This window comes from Schistocerca nitens, chromosome 2, assembly GCF_023898315.1.
Source record: "Schistocerca nitens isolate TAMUIC-IGC-003100 chromosome 2, iqSchNite1.1, whole genome shotgun sequence".
Lineage (NCBI taxonomy): Eukaryota > Metazoa > Arthropoda > Insecta > Orthoptera > Acrididae > Schistocerca > Schistocerca nitens.
The window spans coordinates 831,908,487-831,933,720 of NC_064615.1; the positions used below are offsets into that span (position 1 = coordinate 831,908,487).

At 43.7% G+C, this 25,234-nt stretch overlaps 1 protein-coding gene across 1 annotated transcript in view; it reads left to right on the forward strand.

Annotated features, from left to right (window-relative positions):
- The first annotated feature begins 17,362 nt into the window (after nucleotides 1-17,362).
- LOC126234657 (replication protein A 32 kDa subunit) overlaps nucleotides 17,363-25,234 on the forward strand; it is a 31,885-nt gene continuing 24,013 nt past the window's right edge. Inside the window, exons 1-2 of the mRNA XM_049943389.1 lie at nucleotides 17,363-17,519; nucleotides 19,844-19,920. Coding sequence (XP_049799346.1) covers nucleotides 17,504-17,519; nucleotides 19,844-19,920 — 93 coding nt within the window. The 5' untranslated portion in view covers nucleotides 17,363-17,503. The remainder of the gene's footprint in view (nucleotides 17,520-19,843; nucleotides 19,921-25,234) is intronic.

A 25,234-nucleotide genomic window follows, 5' to 3' on the forward strand; every position in this document is an offset into this window, starting at 1 on the left:
GCATCCTGACGCATCCTTCAGGCCTTTTTCACAATGAGTCCCACATACTTTCAAATAAACCTGGCTCAATTCAGATTACATCACATGCTCCTGTAATGTCTGCATATTTTTGATGGGTTTATCATACACCAACGCCTTTAAATGTTTCCATCAGCAGCATTACAATAGCTGCAGTGAATGAACCTACCACACTTCCAGACCACCTCAGTGAATCCATTGTTCATGAAACTGTAGTGCCATGACCCAGTCTTAGGTCAGAAAATTATTAGTCTTTAACAAAAGTAGCATGGAAGCACCATAGAGTGTTGTGTTAACAACCATGCGTTGGTAGTCACAAGTGTGGTGATGTGGGTTACAATAACAGACACACCAGTGGATTGTGCAGCGAGGATAGCTGAGCTCAGTGGTAAACATGGTAAGTCTCTTGTTTTGGCAATGTGACTAGGTACTGAATTTTACTGAAATAAATGGGTGCTAGAAGCATATAAATAAGTCTGTATTTCAAGGCAGGGATCACTTGTCATCACCAGAAGCCACCAGTGCCACCATAACGCCAGAGTGATGTTGGACAGAAGACAACTGGGCTCCACAAGATGTAGCAGTGGGTGCGAGGCCAGGCTACACCTGCCATCTGCACCAAGTCCTTCATGGGACTTGGTACCACAACACCAGCTGCCAGCCAACCACCGTCCAAGGGCAGTTCCGTCTTTGCTTTTTGTCACAGTGACATAAGTGCAGCGAGAGGATGCCAGGCCTACATGACACTGAGGGAAGTAGTACACAACAATCTCCTCACGCCACCACAATGGCCCTATGTGGAGCTGAGGAGCTGCCTTCCAAGTGGGATGCCATCGCAGCACCTCATGACACACCCCTAATGTCAGTGCCCATGGCCTATGGAGATTGTTGGCCTCAGCAGAATGAGGTGCTGGCTCAGCAGCAGAACCAAGTGGAAGCTGCTGCCCATACAACAGGCCCAACCATGGTCCGCGAGGAGAGGTGTGCCTTCCTCACTACGCCTTGTATCAAGATCAATAAAGTTCCTTGTAATTATTAACAATGTTTGCCCTGAGCCCCACAGCATGTCACCACTACTCACTCATCCCCCAGCACACTAAAAAACATTGCTTTGAGGTGTTTTCACACAATCTGTAAGAACTGGGGTAGTGCCCCATCATGCATGAACCACAAGTCATTGCCTTTCTGCAAGAGTAACATTCTTTAGTATCACTGGTAATTCATCACACAGAAAACAATAGTATGCAGCACCTGTTAGTCTGTTTGGTAAAGTGTATGGCCCTATGGCCCTTTTCACCAACAATTCCCACATGTACATTGATAGTGAAGTGATTCTGATGCCTCATCTCTGTGACTGACTGAGGATTTGCATCTCCCCACATGTGTGTATTGTGGTAATTTAGTATGCCATCTTTTGTGGATCCTGGCCCATCTGTAAATTAAATGCTGTCTGTGAACTGTGAATCTTCAGTAGTCTGTTGTAGAAGCTAGTGGCAGAACTGTAATTGAATTAGGCATGGCAGTCTGCTGGCCAACAAGTTGGCAGATGTTGCACACAATAGATAGGGATAAAGCAACCATTCATGCAGAACTGATCACACAAGAGTATGGGTGATACCTACAGCAACTACAATACTTTGCAAGCTTGTTTCAGGATCATCTTGTACATTTCACGATACCTACCCCTCCATCTCCGGCATGCAAACTGTGCAAGGCTTCATGCGGTCTGTTGTGTTCGCTGTGATGATTCAGTATCTGCAAGTCACTGTAATAGCCTGCTGAACATACTTGCAGATGGAATGAAAGGTTTTGGGTGTCATTTGGCATACAGTCCACATATTTGACTATTACTGCCATCGACTAACTCATAACAAAATACCATGTCTGCCATTTCCCTCGTGGCATTGGATGCCTCCATTGCAATTTTTATAGGCTAGTACAGTTTGTTCACACTTCATGAAATCATTAATCCTGTTCTGCTAATGTAAATAGCTCAACCTCAACTAACTAGCCGTAGCAGATTATTGCACCGCTATGATTGGCATCGGTGTCACCAACTATGTCCTGTAAATACAAACATTCAGACATGTACAATGAACTGCAACAATAAGACACCACCAAATACTATGTGTTACTCTTCACAAGTTAAATGCCCCATATCTCAAAAGGTATTGGATTCCAAAAATGTAATTATGGGAAATTTTTTTCTGGTTTGACCAATACTTCCTCCTGTTGGGACACTTGACACTTTTCTTGTCACACTGTGTATCTGATGTATATAGTTTGGTCATGTTTGCCACTGAAGTACAAAAATTTCACCATGGGGATAGGTTACCTGTAGTCAAATAAATAAAATAGGTAAATTTTATTGCAAAATTGATTTTGATGTAGATGAAGCTCCAACTAATTTTTGGAAAAATCTGTGCACAAATGAATTTACGAGCAAATAAAACTCAAATGATATCATCACATATTTTATTCACATGAAAATTCAGATGGAGCTTAACTGCCTGCCTCAACAGAGCAGGCTAATACATACACATTAGATACATAGAATGTTATAACAAATTCCAGTATTATTTGAATAAGTAAATCCCTGAACCGTCCAGACATCACAAATGCTGTAAATAATTGTAGAGTGGCAATCAAATGTGACTTGTGTGCAGCTGATGACTACAGCCATAGCACCAAGGACTATTCACAACATGCTGCACTGCTTCCCCTCCTCACCAAACGGTGATCTGCTGTTTCCTCCTCTTCTTTTCTCTCAAACACTGTCACACACCCCCCCCTGCGAGTCCGGGGTAAGAATAGGCCCGAGGTATTCCTGCCTGTCATAAGAGGCGACTAAAAGGAGTCCCTCCCCCTCAAGGGGGTAGTTAGCGCCTGCGTCCGGAGACGGACGGTTCCACGACCTCTATTTGCGGTCATTTTGCTTTTTCACTTCTCGTTTCTTCCTTCCTTTGGTTGGTTCCTTTCTTTGCTCTTCTCCACCTCACTGTCTTCCTTACTCTTTCCCCTGCATAATCTCCTTGCCTGCTCATTGCCTTCTTCTCCTTGCCTTTTCATTGCCTTCTTCTCCTAGCCTTTTCATTGCCTTCTTCTCCTTGCCTTCTCTGGTCTCCGCCTCGGCGTTTGAGACACTGTCCTCTCTCTCTCTCTCTCTCTCTCTCCCTCTCTCTCTCTCTCTCTCTCTCCCCTTTTTCCTCTTCTTCCTTCCTCCCTGTGCGTGCCTGAAGGCCGACCCACGCGTTCGCACGCGTAGCCGGTGACGGGGTAACGCGTAATTCCCCGCCCTGGGTAGACATGTAAGGCACGCGCGTACCCCCTGGTAAAGGCCAGGCCCGGGGAGGGGTGATTGCCTGAGCTGATACCTTCTGACCATGCCGATTGGTCCCTCCGTCTGTTTCTCGGGAGGTGTGACCTGAGGTGTAAACATTCACCTAAGGCGGGAGTGCCCTCTGAGAGGGTCCCCACAAGGAAGGAGCGCGCCATCGGAGACGCTGGCAATCATGGGGGATTCCTCCGCAATGGATTTCACTCCATCTCTCTCGACTTCTGCCCAAAAACGGAAACGTGACCAGCTACCAGTGACAAAAGTACTACCGCCTGCCCCACAGTTCCTCGTCGTTTCTCGATCTGAGGACGGAAAGGATTTTTCCTCTGTCAACCCTTTCGTTATCCAGAAGGGCGTCGATGCCATAGCCGGATCTGTCAAATCTTGTACCAGGTTGCGTAACGGTACCTTATTACTCGGAACTGAGAGCGCCTTTCAGGCACAAAAACTGCTTCGGGCCACACTCCTGTACACATTCCCTGTCCGGGTGGAGGCTCACCGAACTTTGAATTCGTCTCGTGGTGTGGTCTATACTCGATCCCTCGACGGCTTGACTGACGAGGAGATTCAATCTTTCCTCGCTGAGCAGGGCGTGACGGCTGTCCATAGGGTCATGAAAAAGGTCAACAATGACCTTGTACCGACCCGGACACTTTTCTTGACCTTCGATAGTGTTCAGCTGCCATCGCGCATCAAAGCGGGCTACGAGGTTATTTCTGTTCGCCCCTATGTCCCGACACCTACGCGCTGCTACCAGTGTCAGCGTTTCAATCACACTCGCCAGTCTTGTTCCAATGCGGCTAAATGTGTCACTTGTGGCAGGGATGCCCATGAGGGTGACTGTCCACCTCCGTCTCCTCGTTGTGTGAACTGCCAGGGTGACCATGCCGCATCCTCCCGCGACTGTCCTGTCTATAAGGAAGAACGCTGTATCCAAGAAATTCGGGTCAAAGAGAAAGTGTCCACCTCGGCTGCTCACAAGCTATTGGCTAGTAGGAAGCCCACGCTGCTCCCAGCGGGGAAATACAGTACTGTCCTCGCCTCTCCTCAGACTACCAGGGAGGTGGCAACCCAGACATGCGATCTGACCTTCAGCACCACGGTCGTCCGTTCGGCCAGTGCTAAGATCGCGCGGTCGACGTCTCCTCTTCCTCCCATCACCCCACAGACACCAGCCCCTTCATCAGCTTCTGCTAAGACGAAGACCCAGAAGTCAGATGCACGGGCCTTCAAGAAGGAACCGTCCCGTGCAGACTTCCTACGTACCTCGACCTCCCAGCCTTCGACCGGTACTTCCACCAAACGACCTTCCAAGAAGGCTAATAGGAAGCACAGTTCTCCTTCTCCGCCACGGCGCATTTCTTCTCCTGCGCCAACCAGCGGTTGCTGCCCCAGGCCGTCATCCGTTTCGCCTGGCTGCACCGCTGGTAGCCCAACATCTGGCCGTTCACCGGCGGAGGAAGCTCCCCCTCCCGGCCATCTTCCCAAGACGGCCGATGAACCTATAGACCCAATGGACGCTGAATGTCCACCTACTGATAGCGGCGGCAGTGCTCGCTCGAAGCCAGGCCCTCAGCGGCCTTCGAGGTGACCCCTTCTTTCATCTTCCCTTTTTTTTTTTTTTCCTTACGATGGCACTTATTCACTGGAATCTTCGCAGCATTCGCTCCAACCGAGAGGACTTGAAGTTGTTGCTCCGCTTGCACCGTCCGCTCGTCGTAGCCCTCCAGGAAACGAAGCTATGCCCATGCGATCAAATTGCCTTGGCACACTACACCTCTGTGCGTTTTGACCTACCCCCTGTGGTAGGTATCCCAGCTCATGGAGGGGTTATGTTGCTGGTCCGGGATGATATTTACTAAGATCCCCTCACGTTGCACACCGGCCTGCAGGCAGTTGCCATTCGCATTACTCTCCCCACTTTTACATTTTCCATTTGTACCGTTTACACTCCATCGTCGTCTGCCGTTACCAGGGCATACATGATGCAACTTATTGCTCAGCTACCTGCACCATTTTTGTTAACTGGAGACTTCAATGCCCACCATCCCCTTTGGGGCTCTCCAGCATCCTGCCCGAGGGGCTCCCTGTTAGCAGACGTTTTCAACCAGCTCAATCTTGTCTGCCTCAATACTGGCGCCCCTACTTTTCTTTCGGACACATCTCACACCTATTCCCATTTAGATCTCTCTATATGTACTCCCCAACTTGCACGCCGGTTCGAGTGGTATGCACTTTCTGATACATATTCGAGCGACCACTTCCCGTGTGTTATCCATCTCCTGCAGCATACCCCCTCTCCCTGCTCATCTAGTTGGAACATCTCCAAAGCAGACTGGGGGCTCTTCTCTTCCAGGGCGACCTTTCAGGATCAAACATTCCCAAGCGGCGATAGTCAGGTCGCTCACCTCACGGAAGTCATTCTCACTGCTGCTGAATATTCCATCCCTCACCCTACTTCTTCTCCACGTCGCGTACCGGTCCCCTGTTGGACCGCAGCATGTAGAGACGCTTTACGTGCTCGTCGACGTGCTTTACGCACCTTTAAACGCCACCCTACAGTGGCGAATTGTATCAATTATAAACGATTACGTGCACAGTGTCGTCGTATTATTAAAGAAAGCAAGAAAGCCAGCTGGGCTGCTTTCACAAGCACCTTCAACAGTTTTACTCCTTCTTCTGTTGTCTGGGGTAGCCTGCGCCGGCTATCTGGCACTAAGGTCCACTCACCAGTTTCTGGTTTGACGGTCGCGAATGACGTCCTTGTGGCCCCTGAGGCTGTCTCCAATGCCTTCGGCCGCTTTTTCGCAGAGGTTTCGAGCTCCGCTCATTACCACCCTGCCTTCCTCCCCCGCAAACAGGCAGAGGAGGCTAGGCCACCTAACTTCCGCTCCTCGAATCGTGAAAGTTATAATGCCCCATTCACCATGCGGGAACTCGAAAACGCACTTGGCCGATCACGGTCCTCCGCTCCAGGGCCTGATTCTATTCATATTCAGATGCTGAAGAACCTTTCTCCTGCGGGTAAAGGTTTTCTTCTTCGTACTTACAATCGCATCTGGATTGAGGGACATGTTCCCGCATGCTGGCGCGAGTCTATTGTTGTCCCGATTCCTAAGCCGGGGAAGGACAAGCACTTGCCTTCCAGTTATCGACCCATCTCGCTTACCAGCTGTGTCTGTAAGGTGATGGAGCGAATGGTTAACTCTCGTTTGGTTTGGCTGCTCGAGTTTCGACGCCTCCTTACCAATGTACAATGTGGATTTCGTAGGCGCCGGTCTGCTGTTGACCATCTGGTTACCTTGTCGACCTTCATTATGAATAACTTCTTGCGGAAGCGCCCGACCGCGGCTGTGTTCTTTGATTTGGAGAAGACTTACGACACCTGTTGGAGGGCGGGCATTCTCCGCACCATGCATACATGGGGCCTTCGCGGTCGCCTCCCTCTTTTTATTCGTTCCTTTTTAATGGATCGACAGTTCAGGGTACGTGTGGGTTCTGTCCTGTCAGACACCTTTCGCCAGGAGAATGGGGTGCCACAGGGCTCAGTTTCGAGCGTCGCTCTCTTCGCCATAGCGATCAATCCAATAATGGATTGCCTCCCAGCTGATGTATCAGGCTCCCTTTTCGTGGACGATTTTACCATCTATTGCAGCGCGCAGCGTACGTGTTTCCTGGAGCGCTGTCTTCAGCGTTCTCTTGACCGTCTTTACTCCTGGAGTGTCGCCAATGGCTTCCGTTTTTCTGCCGAGAAGACGGTCTGTATTAACTTCTGGCGCTACAAAGAGTTTCTCCCACCGTCCTTACGACGCGGTCCCGTTGCTCTCCCATTCGTGGAGACAACAAAATGTTTAGGTCTTACATTTGACAGGAAACTTAGTTGGTCTCCACATGTGTCTTATTTGGCTGCCCGTTGTACCCGTTCTCTCAATGTCCTCTGTGTTCTCAGTGGTATGTCGTGGGGAGCGGATCGAACTGTCCTACTTCGCCTATATCGGTCGATCGTCCGCTCCAAGCTGGATTATGGGAGCTTCGTATACTCCTCTGCACGGCCATCCATCTTACGCCGCCTCAACTCCATACAATATCGGGGTTTACGACTTGCGATCGGAGCGTTTTATACTAGTCCCGTCGAGAGTCTTCATGCTGACGCTGGTGAGTTGCCACTCACCTACCGGCGCGATATACTGCTTTGTCGGTATGCCTGTCGGCTACTGGCAATGCCCGACCACCCGTCTTATCGTTCCTTTTTTGATGACTCTCTCGACAGTCAATACGGGTTGTATGTCTCCGCCCTGCTACCCCCTGGAGTTCGCTTTCGTCGCCTCCTTCAACACCTTAATTTTTCACTCCCTGCCACCTTTCGAGTGGGCGAGAGCCACACACCACCTTGGCTCCAGGCTCAGGTTCGCGTCCACCTTGACCTCTGCTCGCTCCCGAAGGAGGTTACCCCCGGTTCAGTCTACCACTCCCGTTTTGTCGAACTTCGTTCGAAGTTCATTAATATGACCTTCATTTATACAGATGGCTCTAAGGCCAATGACGGGGTCGGGTGTTCTTTTATTGTCGGGGCACAAAGTTTCCAATATCGGCTCCATGGCCATTGTTCGGTCTTCACAGCTGAGCTCTTTGCCCTCTACCAGGCTGTCCTTTACATCTGCCGCCACCGACATTCTGCATATGTCATCTGCTCCGATTCCCTGAGCGCTATCCAGAGCCTCGGTGATCCGTACCCGGTTCACCCTTTCGTGCACCGGATCCAACGCTCTCTTCAGCAGCTGGCGGACGTCGGTTCTCCGGTTAGCTTTATGTGGGTTCCTGGCCATGTCGGTATCCCTGGGAACGAAGCTGCAGATGCCACGGCCAAGGCTGCGGTCCTCCAGCCTCAGACAGCTTCTTGTTGTGTCCCTTCATCAGATTGTAGCAGGGTAATTTGTCGGCGCATTGTATCGCTGTGGCATGCCGATTGGGCTGCACTTCCAGACAACAAGCTTCGGGCCTTGAAAGCTCTTCCCGTGGCTTGGACGTCCTCCTCACGCCCTTCTCGGCGGGAGGAGGTAGTTTTGGCCCGGTTGCGAATTGGCCACTGCCGGTTCAGCCATCGCCATCTGCTGACGGCTGCGCCGGCGCCGTTCTGCCCATGTGGGCAATTGCTGACGGTCCGCCACATTTTAACGTCGTGTCCGGATTTTAACACCCTGCGTCTCGATCTTGGCCTGCCATGTACTGTAGAAGCCATTTTAGCGGATGACCCACGAGCAGCTGCTCGCGTTCTTAATTTTATCAATTTGACAACCCTCTCAAAGGACATTTGATTATGCTGTTTTCTTTTTTAATCCTATGCCTGTCAGTATGTCTTTCATCGTGTTTTCCGTTTCGTTGCTGTTTTAAACTTGTGACTCGCGGTGCATTCCTAAAGTAGTCTGGGCGCTAATGACCGTTGACGTTGTGCGCCCTAAAACCACAAAAAAAAAAAAAAAAAAAAAAAACAAAAAAAAAAAAACTGTCACACATGTCAGTTTTCGCTGCTAATTGTGGTACACATTGAATACAAATCTTGCAGTTGAGTGCCCCTGGTGCCCCTCTCAGCTTGGCACCCTACGTGACTCATTGAGTCGCCTGGGCCGAGAAGTGGCTCTTCTCCTTGATGTGGGATCGCTACCATCTAATTCTTAGGCTAGATCTGTCAAATGATGTAGGAATCAGTATGAGCGCAAGTAGTGCTGTAATACACACATCAAAAAATGTTTTGCTTCACCTCGGTTCTGAGAGTTCCAGAACCTGTACAGAAAATTGGAATAGAGATCAATATAAACATCATTTCCACTCTTTTTATTGCTCATGAAAACCACACATTGCGTGTTGTACCACCATACAGTGAGACCTTCAGAGGTGGTGGTCCAGATTGCTGTACACACTGGTACCTCTGTTACCCAGTAGCACATCCTCTTGCATTGATGCATGCCTATATTCATCATGGCACATTATCCATAAGTTCATCAAGGCACTGCTGGTACAGATTGTCCCACTCCTCAACAGTGATTCAACATAGATCCTTCAGAGTGGTTGGTGGGTCACGTTGTCCATAAACAACCCTTTTCAATCTATGCCAGGCATGTTCAATAGGGTTCATGTCTAGAGAACATGCTGGCCACTCTAGTCGAGCAATGTTGTTATTATGAAGGAAGTCATTCACAAGATGTTCATGATGGGGGTGTGAATTGTCATCCATGGAGGCGAATGCCTCGCCAATATGCTGCTGATATGGTTGCACTATCAATTGGAGGATGGCGTTCACATATCGCACAGCTGTTACGGCACATTCCATGACGCCAGCAGCGTATGTTGGCCCCCCATAATGCCACCCCAAAACAGCAGGGAATCTCCACCTTGCTACACTCTCTGGGCAGTGTGTCTAAGGCGTTCAGCCTGAGCAGGTTGCCTCCAAACATGTCTCCAACAATTGTTTGGTTGAAGGCATATGCGACACTCATTGGTGAAGAGAGCCTGATGCCAATCCCGAGCAGTCCATTTGGCATATTGTTGGACCCATCTGTAGTGCGCTGCATGGAGTCGTGGTTGTAAAGATGGACCTCGCCATGGACATTGGCTTTGAAGTTGCGCATGATATAGCCCATTGTGCACAGTTTGAGCCGTAACACGGCGCCCTGTGGCTGCACGAAAAGCATTATTCAACATGGTGGCGTTGCTGTCAGGATTCCTCCAAGCCATAATCCGTAGGTAGTGGTCATCTACTGCAGTAGTAGGCCTTGGGTGGCTTGAGCGAGGCATGTCATCACAGTTCCTGTCTCTTTGTATTCCCTCCATGTCCGAATAACATCGGTTTGGTTCACTCCGAGACGCCTGGACATTTCCCTTGTTGAGAGCCCTTCCTGGCACAAAGTAACAATGCGGACGCGATCGTACCGCGCCATTGACCGTCTAGGCATGGTTGAACTACAGACAACACGAAACATGTACCTCCTTCCTGGTGGAATTCCTGGAACTGATCGGCTCTCGGGCCCCTCTATCTAATAGGCGCTGCTCATGCATGGTTGTTAACAACTTTGGGTGGGTTTAGTGATATATCTGAACACTCAAATGGACTGTGTCTGTGATACAATATCCACAGTCAACGTCTATCTTCAGGAGTTCTAGGAACTGGGGTGATGCAATACTGTGTGTGTGTGTGTGTGTATTTTCTCTGATAGATCGACCATCCACACATATAAAAATCCATACCGGTACTACGTTACCTATATTGCAGCTTACAGCTCGTTTGGTGCTGTAATGTTAATTGCACTGATCTTGGACACCAAAGATCTGCCTGTGTGCTCGCTGCTCACTTCTTTTGTCCTGATAATGAGATGTTTGATGTAATCATTCTGAGCATTGTGAAGTTAACGGGAACAAAGCAGCCATTACTGTTTGAGTCTCTCAACCGTTTATAAGGAAAAATGACGTGAAACCCGGTCTTGCTTTGCACGAATGTCACAACAGACAGTATCATATCTTAACTCTCTTTTCAACAACGAATGTCTTACGTTGAAACGTTTTGTGTGGCCATTCGTCTCTAGAAGATAGGCGGTTATTACCGTATGAAGGATGTTGCATCAGGAAATTAGTTCTGGCACCAGACTTGACTGAAACAATGGGATAAGTACGTGTGGTGCTCCGTGGTTTTAAAATTAGTTCTCAAAGAAGCCTGAAGAATTTCACCGCTTTGGCTGTCAGTACAGTTTTGGCGACAGTAATTATGAGGTAGTTAATGCACACCATTACCACTTTATTCCCCGTTATCAACTTGGGAAATCCTTCAAGAGGGCAATTCCAATCTGGTGAAATAAAGCAAGTATATGAGAAATTGGTACCGGATTCGGAATTTTCGTTTGTGTGAGACCACGTGTACAAGATCGCGTGTCGATTTATAGTTCTAAATTCGCATACTTTCCTGTTGGCTTCGCTTCTGCGTAATCTTTCATTGATTGTATTAATACCCGTTTGTATTGTGATATACTCTGAAATTTTGAACATTCGCGAATGCCGTGATAAACTCTTAGCGTTATCGTCAATTATAGGCGTAAACTTACAGGTGTCTTTTAAAATTTTTGAGGACAGTAGGCCTATCCTCGTTCAAAACAATCGTTCTCTAATTTCGTTGCACAATTACGTGAGAAATAGGTCATTTTGAAAATTTTCGACCGCTTACAAAACTATATTTTCGAAAGTTACCGGTACGAGTATTTGGATCTGTAATTTATTTCGTAGCAAATCAACGTTTGTGGTTCACAGTTCAGCCAAAGAATACATTATTCCTGAATCTCATTGTATACCAACACAAATAAACGTGTGTTTTTGAGAACTTTCGGAAGCTGCCATCGTCCTTTGTATACCGGTACTCTATGAGCAATTTGTAGTAAATCGGCGTTTGTGATTTGTGTACATCTAGTTTTCCCTTTAAGAAGTATAGCCTTGTATTTTATCTGCATAAATTGACACTGTTTTTGAGTTGGCTAGCAACTATAATTAACATCAAAACCTTTTAGGAAACGTAATTTTTACTACTGGTTTTTGTGTTGCCTTAATAGAAATCTCGTTTTGCGTATTTGCTTCAGTTCTTACAAGGAATCAGCAACTTTCTAGTTCAAAAGCTTAAAAGATATTCAACAGGCTTCACTGCTTTATAATACATTGCACCAGCCAAAATGTAGCCCCATTGTGAATGCTGTTCTCGAATATGGGATAAGTTTGTTGATGTTTGTAAGCAGTTAGAAGTCGTCCTACTACTGTCAAACAGTTGGCAGCTGCTGTGAATCAGTGTGACACAAAAGCTTATGATAGTTGTGTACCTATGATACCTGTGCCAGAGGTACCTCAAGTATTATCCCCTACTGTAGATCCTGTCTCCTCTGCAGGAAGTACAGGATCTGTCATTACCTGTCCACTTAACTGTGAGTGGTGTGTCAATGGCAGATCTAGGCATCCTGTACAGGGTGGACTGGGATTAGGGATGACTCAGAGTGTTGTACCAATCCCCCTAACAAACAAGTCTGAGGTTCTGTCTTTCACTGAAACTGAGCCAGTGGGACTCATTTTACCTGTTTTGGGGAAATCTGTTTTATCCTGTGTCAGGATGAAACAAATCCAAAAGAGGAGGGTCTATTAATTGGCGGAAGTTCAAACGTACAGCGAATAATGGTACCCCTTAGGGAAATGACAGCAAGGGACATGAAATGACACCAGATGCACTCAGTGATTATGCCTGGGCTGTCATTCAAGGTACTGAACAGGGTTCAAGCAACTGCAGAGTGTGGCACATGTTTGAACAAATGATGCCTGTGATCAGGGCTCTGAGACCAGATACTTTGAAGGTTCTGTGACAAGCTAGGCTGCGACTTCCTAGACTTGCAGAGTAGGACTGAGAACTGTAGGGTCCCCCTAAATGGGTCAGGTGTGCACTACATATCAAACGCAGCTGACTCAGGTACCTGACTATGTATGGGTCGTGCACACGAGGGCTTCTTAGATTATGTGACACGTTATCTAACCCAGATAACAATAACGGTTTTAAACCCAGAAATATCCACATAAGATCGAAAGAAATGCCTCCCACAAGTGAGAATATTGAAATAACTAATAGTAAACTGACAAAGCAATCGCAACAAAGTGCCAGAGTTTGAAGAATTCGTGAAAAGCAGTAAAGCTGACGTAATACTAGATACAGAAAGCTAGTTCATACCTGAAATTGATAGCAGTGTGACTTTTGGGGAAAATTTAAGTGTATATCGAGAGGATAGGCAAATGAGAAATGGAGGTGGTGTATTTGTCACAGAAGACAAGAAACTCAAATCCACCAAGATCGGAACTGAAACTGCATGTGAGATTGTTTGCACAAGACTGTACAGGAGTGGGCATAAAATGATAATTCGATCATTCTATCACCCACCAGACTTATCTCCAGACATAACCGAAAGCTTTAGAGATAACATCAGTTCACTTATACATAAGTTCCCCAATAATACTGTAATCATTGGTGGAGACTGTAATCATCCAACATTTAATTGGGAAAAATTACAGTTTTTTTGGTGGTGGATGTAATAAGACATCCTCTAAAACAGTACTAAATGCCATCTCTGAAAACTATCTAGAACTGATAGTTAGGAACCCCACTCATGATGGAAATACATCTGATCTAATGACAACAAGCAGACCTGACTTCTTTGAGGCTGTCCGCATCAAAACTGGTTTTAGTGACTCTGACATGGTTGTGGCAACAATGAGTAACAAAGGACAAAGGATAACTAAAATAAACAGTAAGATATATACCTTCAATAAATTAGATAAAAAAGTCAGTAGTGTTATCTCTCAATGAGGAATTTGAAACTTCCAGCACTGGGCAGTATCATGCAGAGAAATTCTGTCTCAAGTTTAAAAGAATAGTTGATCATGTACTGGATAAATATATACCCTGTAGAACAGTTCATAATGGAAGGGAACCTCCATGGTGTACAGCCACTGTAAGGAAACTTCTGAAGAAACTGAGATTACTGCATAATAGTTGTAAAACGAAGTGTAGGGCTATAGATACAGAGATGCCGAATGAAAGGCGTTTGGCTGTCAAAAGAGCAATACGTGATGCCTTCAATGATTACCATAGGAGAATACTGTCACGTGATCTTTCACAGAATACAAAGAAAATCTGGTCATATATAAAGGCTGTTAGTGACACCAAAGTTAGTGTCCAGTCCCTAGCGAATGAGACACTAAATGAAATTGAGTGTAGCAAAGCAAAAGCTGAAATGAAATGCTTAACTCCGTTTTCAAATGTTCCATTGCAAAGGAAAACACAGGAAAACAGCCCCAATTTGATTTCTGTACCACTGGAAAGATGTATGAAATAAGTAATAGTGGCAGTGGTACTGAGAAATCGTTAAAACTGAACAAAGCTCCAGAGCCTAATGGAATCCCTGTCAGAGTCAATACTGAATTTGTGGCTGAGTTAGCCTCTCTTCTAACTATAATCTATTGTAGATCCCTCAAACAAAAAACTGTGCCCAGTTTTTCGAAAAAGGCACAGGTCACATCTGTCTACAAGAAGAGTGGTAGAAGTGATTCACAAAACTACCGACCAATATCCTTGGCAACGATTTGTTATAAGATCTTAGAACATATTCTGAGCCCAAACATAATGAGGTATCTTCAACAGAATGGCTTCCTCAGTGCAAACCAGCATCGATTTCGAAAACACCGATCCTGTGAAACTCAACTCCTACTTTTCTCACATTTCTTACTGAAAGCTTTGGATCAAGGCAATCAGGTAGATGCAGTATTTCTTGATTTTCGAAAAGCATGACATGGTGAATCAAGTGATGTATGTGACTGGAGTGAGAACTTTTTGGTAGGGAGAACGCAGCATGTTATCTTGGATCGAGAATCATCATCAGATGTAGAAGTGATTTCAGGTATACCCCAGGTAAGTGTCATGGGACCCGTGCTGTGATCCTGCAGACAATATTACTAGTAAAATCAAGCTTTTTGCAGGTGATGCAGTTATCTATAATGAAGAACTATCTGAAAGAAGCTGCAAAAATTTTCAGTCAGATCTTGATAAGATTTGAAAGTGGTGCTAAGATTGGCTACGATTATAATATCAAAAACTCACTACTGGAGTCGGCCAACTCATACAAATACCTCGGTGAAACACTTTGTAGAGATAGGAAATGTAATGATCACATAGATTCAGTTGTCGATAAAGCAGGGGGTAGACTTTGATTTATTGCTAGAATACTGGGGAAGTGCAATCAATCTACAAAGCAGATTGCTTACAAATCACTCTTGTGACTGGTTCGAGGATACTGCTCAAGTACATGGGACCCATACCAGATAGGACTAACATGGGATATTGAATACATACAGAAAAGGGCAGCACAAATGGTCTCAGGTTGTTTAAGATGTGGGAGAGTGTCACAGAGATTCTGAAGGAACTGACTGGCAGACTCTTGAAAATAGACTTAAAATACCTTGAGAAAGTCTATTAACAAAGTTTGAAGAACCAGCTTTAAATGATGCTGCTAGGAATATACTAGAATCCCCTACATATCGCTCACTTAGGGATTGTGAGAGTAAAATTAGAATAGTTACTGCATGCACAGAGGCATTCAAACAACACTCCATACGCTAATGGGACAGGAATAAAACCTAATAACAGCTACAGTGGGACATAACCTCTACCATGCATCTCACGGTGGTTTGCAGAGTACAGGTGTGTATGTCCTCAGGTGTAACGGAGACATATGCTTGCAACACTGGCATTCATTACAGTGACTTAGGCATTGGCGTTCTTTACAGTGACTTTGTAAAGTCTGACAGATCGGCAGAGAGCCGATCAGTGATACCTCTATGTGATTCTGTCAAGATTTTTCACAAATCCGAGATGACCTGATGTCAATTCTTCATGAAAATACTTCACTATATCTGGCTGTAAATAAGTTAGGAATACGACTAATCTTGTCTGTCCCACTGGATCATAATTGCTTTTACACAGTTTTCCATCTATCAATCAGAGTTATGGTTTGACAGCTTCTTCCTTCTGTAAGGCACATATGATGTTCAGTAGTCCTTTATCTTCTATTTATTCATTTGCTGTTTCGTTAGTACAACGTTCACTGGGATATTACCAACGCTGTAATGTTCCTGCAGTTAATTCCGCGATCGGGTGGCATTTTTATGTTTGCCTTAATTTTTTCTATGACTATGATATCACATTTCTAAAGCTTCAGTGCTTCCTCATGGTAGTATTATAGGCCCCTTTGCTGTTCCTTATCTACATAAACGATTTGGGAGACAATCTAAGCAGCTGTCTTAGTTTTTTGCAGATGACGCTGTCGTTTATCGACTAGTAAAGTCATCTGAAGATCAAAACAAATTGCAAAACGATTTAGAAAAGATATCTGTATGATGCGAAAATTGGCAATTGACCCCAGATAATGAAAAGCGTGAAGTCATCCACATGAATGCTAAAAGGAATCCGTTAAACTTCGGTTACACGATAAATCACTCAAATCTAAAGGCCATAAATTCAACTAAATACCTACCTAAATACTTAAATTGAAAGGAACACTTAGAAAATGTTGCGGGGAAGGCTATCCAAAGACTGCGTTTTATTGGCAGGACATTTATAAAATGTAACTGATCTACTAAGGAGACTGCCTACACTGCGCTTGTGCGTCCTCTTTTAGAGTACTGCTGCGCAATGTGGGTTTCTTACCATATAGGATTGACAGAGTACATAAAATAAGTTCAAAGAAGGGCAGGACGTTTTGTATTATCGCAAAATAGGGGAGACAGTGTCACTGAAATGATACAGTATTTGGGATGGACATAATTAAAACAAAGGCGTTTTTCGTTGCGGAGGAATCTTCTCACGAAAAATTCAGATCATCGACTTTCTTCTCCGAATGTGAAAATATTTTGTTGACGCCGACCTACATAGGGAAAAACGATCACCATGATAAAATAAGGGAAATCAGAGCTTATACGGAAAGACTTTGGTGTTCGTTCTTTCCGCGCGCTATACGAGATTGGAATAATAGAGAATTGTAAAGGTGGTTCGATGAACCCTTTGCCAGGCACTTAAATGTGATTTGCAGAATATCCATATAGATGTAGTTGTAGATTTTGATCGATTCTTCAATATTTTTCAGCTTGGATCAAGGGTAGTAGTTCCCACAACAATAAATTGTGAGACAAAAAAATAGGGTCGGCTCTTACTGCTTGCTCAAATAACAGCGCGGCTTTCTTTTTTTTTTCCTCGGCCACACGCTGAGTAATATTCTCAGAGTTGGAGAGTAGTCTTTCCTGCACGAAAACAGAAGCATTGTCGTAGTCACTGGCATCAGTGATTCATGTCAGTAAGAATCAGGACTGGGCGTGTAGAAATATTACTGGCTCCGGCGGTGGTGGCGTGGGATGCAGGTGCAAGTTTTCGTTGCCAATGGAAGCCTGGAGATAAACGGCGGGAAATTATAACATCTCTGTATTTATGCGGGAGCCATGTTAAAGCGCGAAGTTCTGTGTTGTTCATAGAGAAGTGACGTTGTTAGCCAAGTTTGCGTTGTTTATGTTGTGATTTGAACATCAAAGGAGAAAATGTTTGACCCACACGGTTAGTGTGTTTGTTTTTGCTATTGTTATTGTTGTGGTCTTCTTGTTGGTTCGCCCGTATTGTAATTGAATACGTCGCTTTTGATGTATAAGTTATCTGGAGTTATTGGTGCGTAAATGGAAGAACTTTGTGCTGTACGGGGCAACCGAAGTTGGCGAAGTTATGGGAATACCGCCTTTATATTCGAGAGACTGGAATGTGGGTAGCACAGTTGTCAATACGTTGCTTGAGGGGTTGAACTGGAAAAAACACACTGAGGATCTGCTGAAACATTTGAGTTCAGCTCAGTAAATTAGCTTACCACGACGCTTATTTTCATTCTCAGCTTTCGTTTGGCATCATATTCTGGGTTAACTCATCATTGAGTAAAAGAGTGTTCATTGCACAAAAGCGTGTAATCATAATAATTGCTGGAGCTCATCCAAGATCATCCTGCAGACACTTTATTTAAAGAGCTAGAGATCTTCACTGTAACCTAACAATATATATTCACTTATGAAGTTTGTTATTAACAATCCGAATGAATTCAAGTAATAGCAGTGTACACGGCTACAGCACTAGGAGAAAGGATGATCTTCACTGCTCAAGGTTAAATCTAACTTTGGCTCAGAAGGGGGTAAATTATACTGCCACAAAAGTCTTTGGTCACTTACCTAATAGCATCAAAAGTCTGACAGATAGCCATATAGCATTTAAAAGGAAATTAAAAAATTTCTTAATGGCAATCCGTACACGCATTAGATGAATTTTTGGATATAGTAAGTGGGTAATTTCCCCAACCCCCACACACACATTATATATATATTGTCATGTAATATTTTGTGTAATGTAATATCTTGTATATGCACCTTTTATTAACCTGACACGTTCCACATCATTATGAAGTGTTGTACTCATGATCTGTGGAACAAGTACTAATCTAATCTGAGTACTGCAAACCTTTCTAATTGGAAATACGGAAGCGTCCGATCCCGCCCGTCTGCTTTGACCCATGACGTCACAAATATGGCGGAAACAAAAAAACACACACACACACTTCCCACAAGAAGCCTAATGACACTAATGGGACAAGCGGGGGAAATGGGGTGTTTTGGGTTTGGGGGCAAACTAAATATAAACAAATTTAGACACCTTGCGTAGCTACAACGTGTAAGTGAAGACAGCCATGCATGAATACCCACCCACCTCCCCAGGTGTCGTAACCCCTGCAACCCATAGAAGATAAAGATGCTTCAGTAGCTGATTAGTGTTTTTTGTCTTTTTTAAAAAAAAATCTCACGGGATAGAATGAACAGATCAAAAAGATCAATATAATAAACTAAAACAGAAATTGGAGGAAACAGATAATTAAAATAAGTAATAAGTGTTTTTAAATTTAAAAAAAATCTCACGAGATAGAACGAACAGATCAGAAAAGTAAATAAAATAAGATAAAACAGAACTGGAGACAGCCACACTCAAACCAAACTCCGCGCCGTCTTGACGTCACACACAACACCCTTACGTCACGGGTCAAAGCCGACGCGTGGGATCGGACGCTTCTGTCGACCCTTCTAATTCTTTTCGACTAGTCTCAAAATATTGACGTACTACTAAGATGCTGTTTTTAAGTGTTATCTTAGTTTTGTTTTGGAAGCTGGTAGGGCTTTTATTCTTTTTTAACTGGAAATCTTTTGTATAATAAGCAACCTGCAGCAGGTTTTTGCCACCCAGTTGTAGTCGGGTACTGTTGATATAATAGTGATCTACTCTTGTGCTACAATTGTGTAGTACACTCTTTAGCATTAGTTTAGTTTGAGATGCAAAATAGTTTCAAATAGCCTACATACATATAGAGGAAATGGGCATTATTTTATATTCTTTGAGTATGGTTTTACGGAACTCTCTTCCAATAAATCTGATTGCTCGTAAAAGCATACTTAAATATTCAGTGTGTGTGTGTGTGTGTGTGTGTGTGTGTGTGTGTGTGTGTGTGTGTGTGTGTGTTTTGAGCTGTTTATTGTAATTTATTATAGTGTGTTGATCCGTGGCCTAATTCATAAATAAATAGAAATTGATGTTGAAACTTCAGCCAGATTATAAAAAGAGATTGAAAATAGTTTGTTTATGTACTCGAAGTTGGGGTATTGTAGTTGAAACAACGGTGATAGTTCGTTCATTAGTTTTTGTAACCCTTTTTGAAACATCATAATGACACATACATGACTGGAATGTCATCGCTGTTATCCACACTTTAAAAAAATGTTTTCTCGAAATCAGTAGTTCAGTACAATAGAGAGATGAATAAAAATAAAGAATAACAATTTTTTTCCAAACATTTTCAGATTCTATGCAAGGTGGTTATTACAACAACTCAACAAACTTTGATAGCCCATCAACCCAACAGCCATCTAAAGGTCCTGTAAGTATGACTTGCACTGACTGTCTTTGTGTGGAAATAAGTAATGACATAGGAGATTCTTATGTGCACTTAAGTACTATTATTCTGCCTTATCTGCTAGTTATGTCATAGCCTACTGCTGGTAAAGGAAATAGAGGAATTCATGCAGAAGACCCACAGAGTTACAATGGAAAGGGTGAAATAATGATTACTGAAGTAGGGCCTATTTAACATAAAGAAAACAACTGGAATTTGCTTTGAAATTGACAGATGGTCACCAATAGTTTTTATTGGTGCAACTAATACACCAGGCACTGTAGAACGTAGTTGTAACCGGAGGTCTTCAAATTCAATACCTATTGGACAATGCTGAAGTCATCGTGTGTGTGCAATTTTTTTGAAGGTGGTGTTATAGTTCCACTGTCGTGTGTTAACCCATCAGTGATATTTACTACTTCAGTCTTAAAAGTTATTTTGTACAGTCTTCTTATTACTCCTTTTATTTAAACTTAATGCATATAAACATGCATCCACCCACAGAAAGTTTTGAGAGTCATTTGGCTTGCTTATCCTCAAGTTACTTTGTAAATCTTTCTCTCTTCTTGCACCACTCTCTCATTCACCTACACTGCTTCTTTTCCTTTGGAGTCATCAGTCCTCTGACTGGTTTGATGGGGCTCACTACAAATTCCTCTCCTGTGTCAACCATTTCATCTTAGAGTAGCAATTGCAACCTAGGGCCTCAATTACCATATTTAGGCCATTCCATGTCAAATCAACAAGTGCTACAACCTGACCCTCTCAGATTTTTTGAAATTAACTATGCATATATTACTCATAAATCATGACCCAAATTAATTTTTTCACATTTTTCTGATGAAAAGTTACCGAGTAATAGACCTTCAAAAATTGAAAAGATGACAAATTTTTGACTTGCGGAGCAAGGCCGTAGGAAAAATAAAAAGCTTTAGAAAACTTAAAATATGAGCAGAAGAATTATAGAAAGCATCATTTGAAATGAAAAAGGTCTAACTAAATTACTTGGAAAAGGTGGCAGAGAACATGAAGGAAGTATACAAATAAAAAACTGAAGTGCCAGAACAGTGTTAAGGAAAAATTATTATGAACCCTCTGAAAGATTCTGGTAACATATATGGTACAGACAAGTCTGTTTGGTAGACAAAGTATTCTGTAAAATGTTATGAAAATAATATCCCAAGAGAGCACACCAGTCAATATATAATGAAAGAAAAATATGTGTGAAATATTAAAGCATCATAGTAACAATCAAAGACAAATCAAAACGTTGGGTATAAATCCATGAATGAATGAAAGATGACTCTTTAAGAATCAGGTTTGTTGCAACCTCTTTTGTATACATACACTGACTGAATTATCAGAATTGGTCAACTGAAGCCCTACCAATAGGAGATGTTGGCTTTTTCCCATAGTATGATGATGGTGCACATGAAGAAACAGAAAGAGAACAGAACACTGACTATTTATTTTGTGTCTGCATTAATTATTGGAATGTGGGTTGTGATGGGCTAATCTGAATCTTAGTACAAGATCTAGGTTAGGTTGGAAGGTGACAGGTTGCGATTTGGCAGAGGGGTTGAATGCTTCAATTAACCCACCAAAAACTGGAAAAATTTTTCGCCATAGTAAATACTTGTGGGAAATGTAAGGTACTTGGACATACAGCTATTGGCTGGTGATCAAGTTGCAGTGTAAAGCAGCCAGAGACCATTAATAATAATATGCAATATTTCATATTGCACAATATTATTGACTGTAGAGAAGATTGAAGGTTGATATATTGTGCAATATATTGACAAATCTGCTGAAATTAGACTTTTAATTGAACAAAGTGCTTAGACTTTACAGTCTCAGACTAATATTGTATATCTTTTTCAGCTCAGTCTCATTTGCTAAACTATTTATTTTGTGGTTTTTGTTGTGTCGTTAAGTGCAAATGGCTTCAAAATCTATGGAATCCACATTCATTTGAGAACTGTTTAAAGTATATTGGGGTTTGTCAGCCTCATGGCATGTTGAATTAAACGATATAGTAATGATGAAAATCAAAAAGAGCAGTATTGTCAGTTATTGCCAAAATGTAGGAAAATATACCCGAAAGCAGATAGATAAAGAAATTAAATTCATTGTGGACAAATGATAGAAAAGAACAGAAAAGAATGAAGAGTGCATTGAAAAGGAGAGCTGGTGCTGACTAGCTACTAGAGCTATGCAGTTTTAAGAGAAGGTATTAAGTACTGTTTTGTAGGATGTCATGCCACACCAGCCACTTACACAATTGTAAATACACCAGTTGATTGGTGGATAAGTAGTCTTCTCAGAAATTTCAGTATGATTGGTGAACACAGGTACTTGCAAACTGAGGTGTCTTCTCAAAAGTTTTGCTTATATCTGGATTGTGAGTCCAGTGGTCAGTAGAATGACCCAATTAGAAGTCCATGCCAAAATCTGTCACTCATTCTTGCCCAAGCAATCTTGTGGTGCAGTCCCCCCCCCCCCCCCCCCTCTCTCTCTGGGGATTGAGGTTTTTGTCTCTTGTGACAAATAGAGGACCTTCTTTCTCGTTATTTCTCATTTACCCAGATAATCTCACTGTTATCAGTTTCATGTTTTGACCAGCAAAACCTAGTATCTTATGAGCTCTGCTGGTTTCTAGGAGCACTTCAAATTCTGGCATTTTGTTGAGAAGGCTTTGTCAGTTTACTTGTAGATTTTTTAATATTCTCTTTGGAGTGTATTTCTTTTAATCTTGCACATAATAGATGGGGTTTCCTGCAGGTGTCACTGTCTGGACGGAATGGAGAATTGCCTAACTAATAAAATCTTGTCTGCACCCCACGCACTCAGCTTCCTGGATAGCAGCCTCTGATGTGTAGTACACACGTGGCCCCTTTTGGGAGGACTTTACAGTTCTCAACCCGATAGCACAAGTCTAGGAAGCTCCAGCCTACCTTGTCACAGAACCTTCAAAGTCTTTGGTCCACTGGAGTCAGAAACAAGGGAGCCATGACTAAGTTCTGGGGGCAGTGCTGTAGATTGTGAACTGACCTTCTCAGCTAGTTGTCAGTCACTGGAAGGATCCAAATATGACCTAAGAACCCAGATGAGAGGCATTATTTGCTCCAAAATGGGCCATAATTTGTTCGGTTCCGTCCTGTTGCCTTTGTGGTTGTAGGAACAAATTCTTTGACATTTTGAATGAGGTAGCCTAACATACACGCTGAATGTGCACAGTAATCCTTCTCATTCCTTGCTGTCATTTCCATAAGGGGAACAATTATTTACCATATGTTTGAACTGCTGATGATAAATAGACCCACACACTTTTGAGTTGGCCTCCAATGAGGCACCCTCCCACCACCACTACTCCAGTCCTGTAACCGGGAAGGTGTACACGATCAAAGGCAGAGCCACATGTGAAAGCACCTACGTGATTTACCAACTGACATGCCTACACTGTGAAGCCTTCTATGTGGGAATGACCAGCAACAAACTGTCCATTCCCATGAACGGACACAGGCAGACAGTGTTTGTTGGTAATGAGGATCACCCTGTGGCTAAACATGCCTTGGTGCACGGCCAGCACATCTTGGCACAGTGTTACACCGTTTGAGTTATCTGGATACTTCCCACTGACACCAATCTATCAGAACTCCGGAGATGGGAACTTGCCCTTCAATATATTCTCTCTTCCCGTTACCCACCAGGCCTCAACCTCCGCTAATTTCAAGTTGCTGCACCTCGTACATCACTTGTCATCCAACATCTTTGCCCCTGTACTTCCGCCTCGACTGACATCTCTGCCCAACCTCTTTGCCTTTACGTATGTCTGCCTGTGTCTGTATATGTGTGGATGGATATGTGTGTGTGTGCGAGTGTATACCTGTCCTTTTTTCCCCCCTAAGGTAAGTCTTTCCGCTCCTGGGATTGGAATGAATCCTTACCCTCTCCCTTAAAACCCACATCCTTTCGTCTTTCCCTCTCCTTCCCTCTTTCCTGATGAAGCAACCTTGGGTTGCGAAAGCTTGAAATTCATGTGTGTGTTTGTGTGTTTTTTATTGTGTCTATCTACCAGCGCTCTCTCGTTTGGTAAGTCACAGCATCTTTGTTTTTTATATATATTTTAATTGTAAGATTTATTTTTCTCTACTCCACTGTCTTCAGTAATTCGGGTTCTCATGTTTGTCAATCTATGGACATTCTTAATAATCCAATACCCGTGTTTGTGCTGCTCCAGACACCAGTTTTATCATCCTTATCTTTTTGTATCTTGAAGCTTGTATGTTTGAACCTAGTTGCGTTATGGTTACTGCACAAGGTGAAGATTGTAATGGGACATCACACACATCCGTGCCCAAGGCAGGATTCGAACCTGCGACCGTAGCGGTCTCGCGGTTCCAGACTGCAACGCCTAGAACAGCACGGCCACTTCAGCCGGCCCCCAATAGCGACACCAATGCATTTTGGTGTACCACTGCTCCAGTAGTCCTCATTCCCAGGAAAATTTAAGAGGTCAGGATTCATATGTGTTCTTAAGGTTGAAAGTACCAGGTGGACCAAGTCAGATGGATTTTGCGTCAGATAGTTCTTTCTGTAATTAACAACATAATACAGGGTTTCCGTAGTTTCAGAGATTTTTACTTGAGCGATAATGGTGTGATTGTCAGTATGTATGCTCTCTATTCTTTCAGGGAAAATTGGAACATTTGTCTAACTGCTAAACGTTGATTTGATTTTACACACACACACACACACACACACACACACACACACACACATATTGGTCAAGCCCGCTGCTGCCCACACCAAAACAGTGTTTATTGTGCAGTATCGTTTCCTGTCTACGCTGTGAAGCCTTCTATGTGGGAATGACCAGCAACAAACTGTCCATTCCCATGAACGGACACAGGCAGACAGTGTTTGTTGGTAATGAGGATCACCCTGTGGCTAAACATGCCTTGGTGCACGGCCAGCACATCTTGGCACAGTGTTACACCGTAAAGCCAACCAATGCCCTTGAACAGTGCAAGGAGATCCTTTACCAGTGCTTTGCTAGACACAATTTCTTCAGGTCTGGTTGATCAGAATATTCTTTGTCTTTTAATCTCAAATTCCTCACATTCGATTCAAAGATCAGGAGGTGATGCTGTTCCCTCACCCACACCGCACATCCTACATCTGGGGTCTTCTTCTATTATCCCCATTGTATGTAGGTGTTTTTTGAAATTCCCATGGCCTGTCAATAGTCCAACCATGAGTTTTATTTCTCTTCTGTTCAAACTCAGGATTGAGAGAC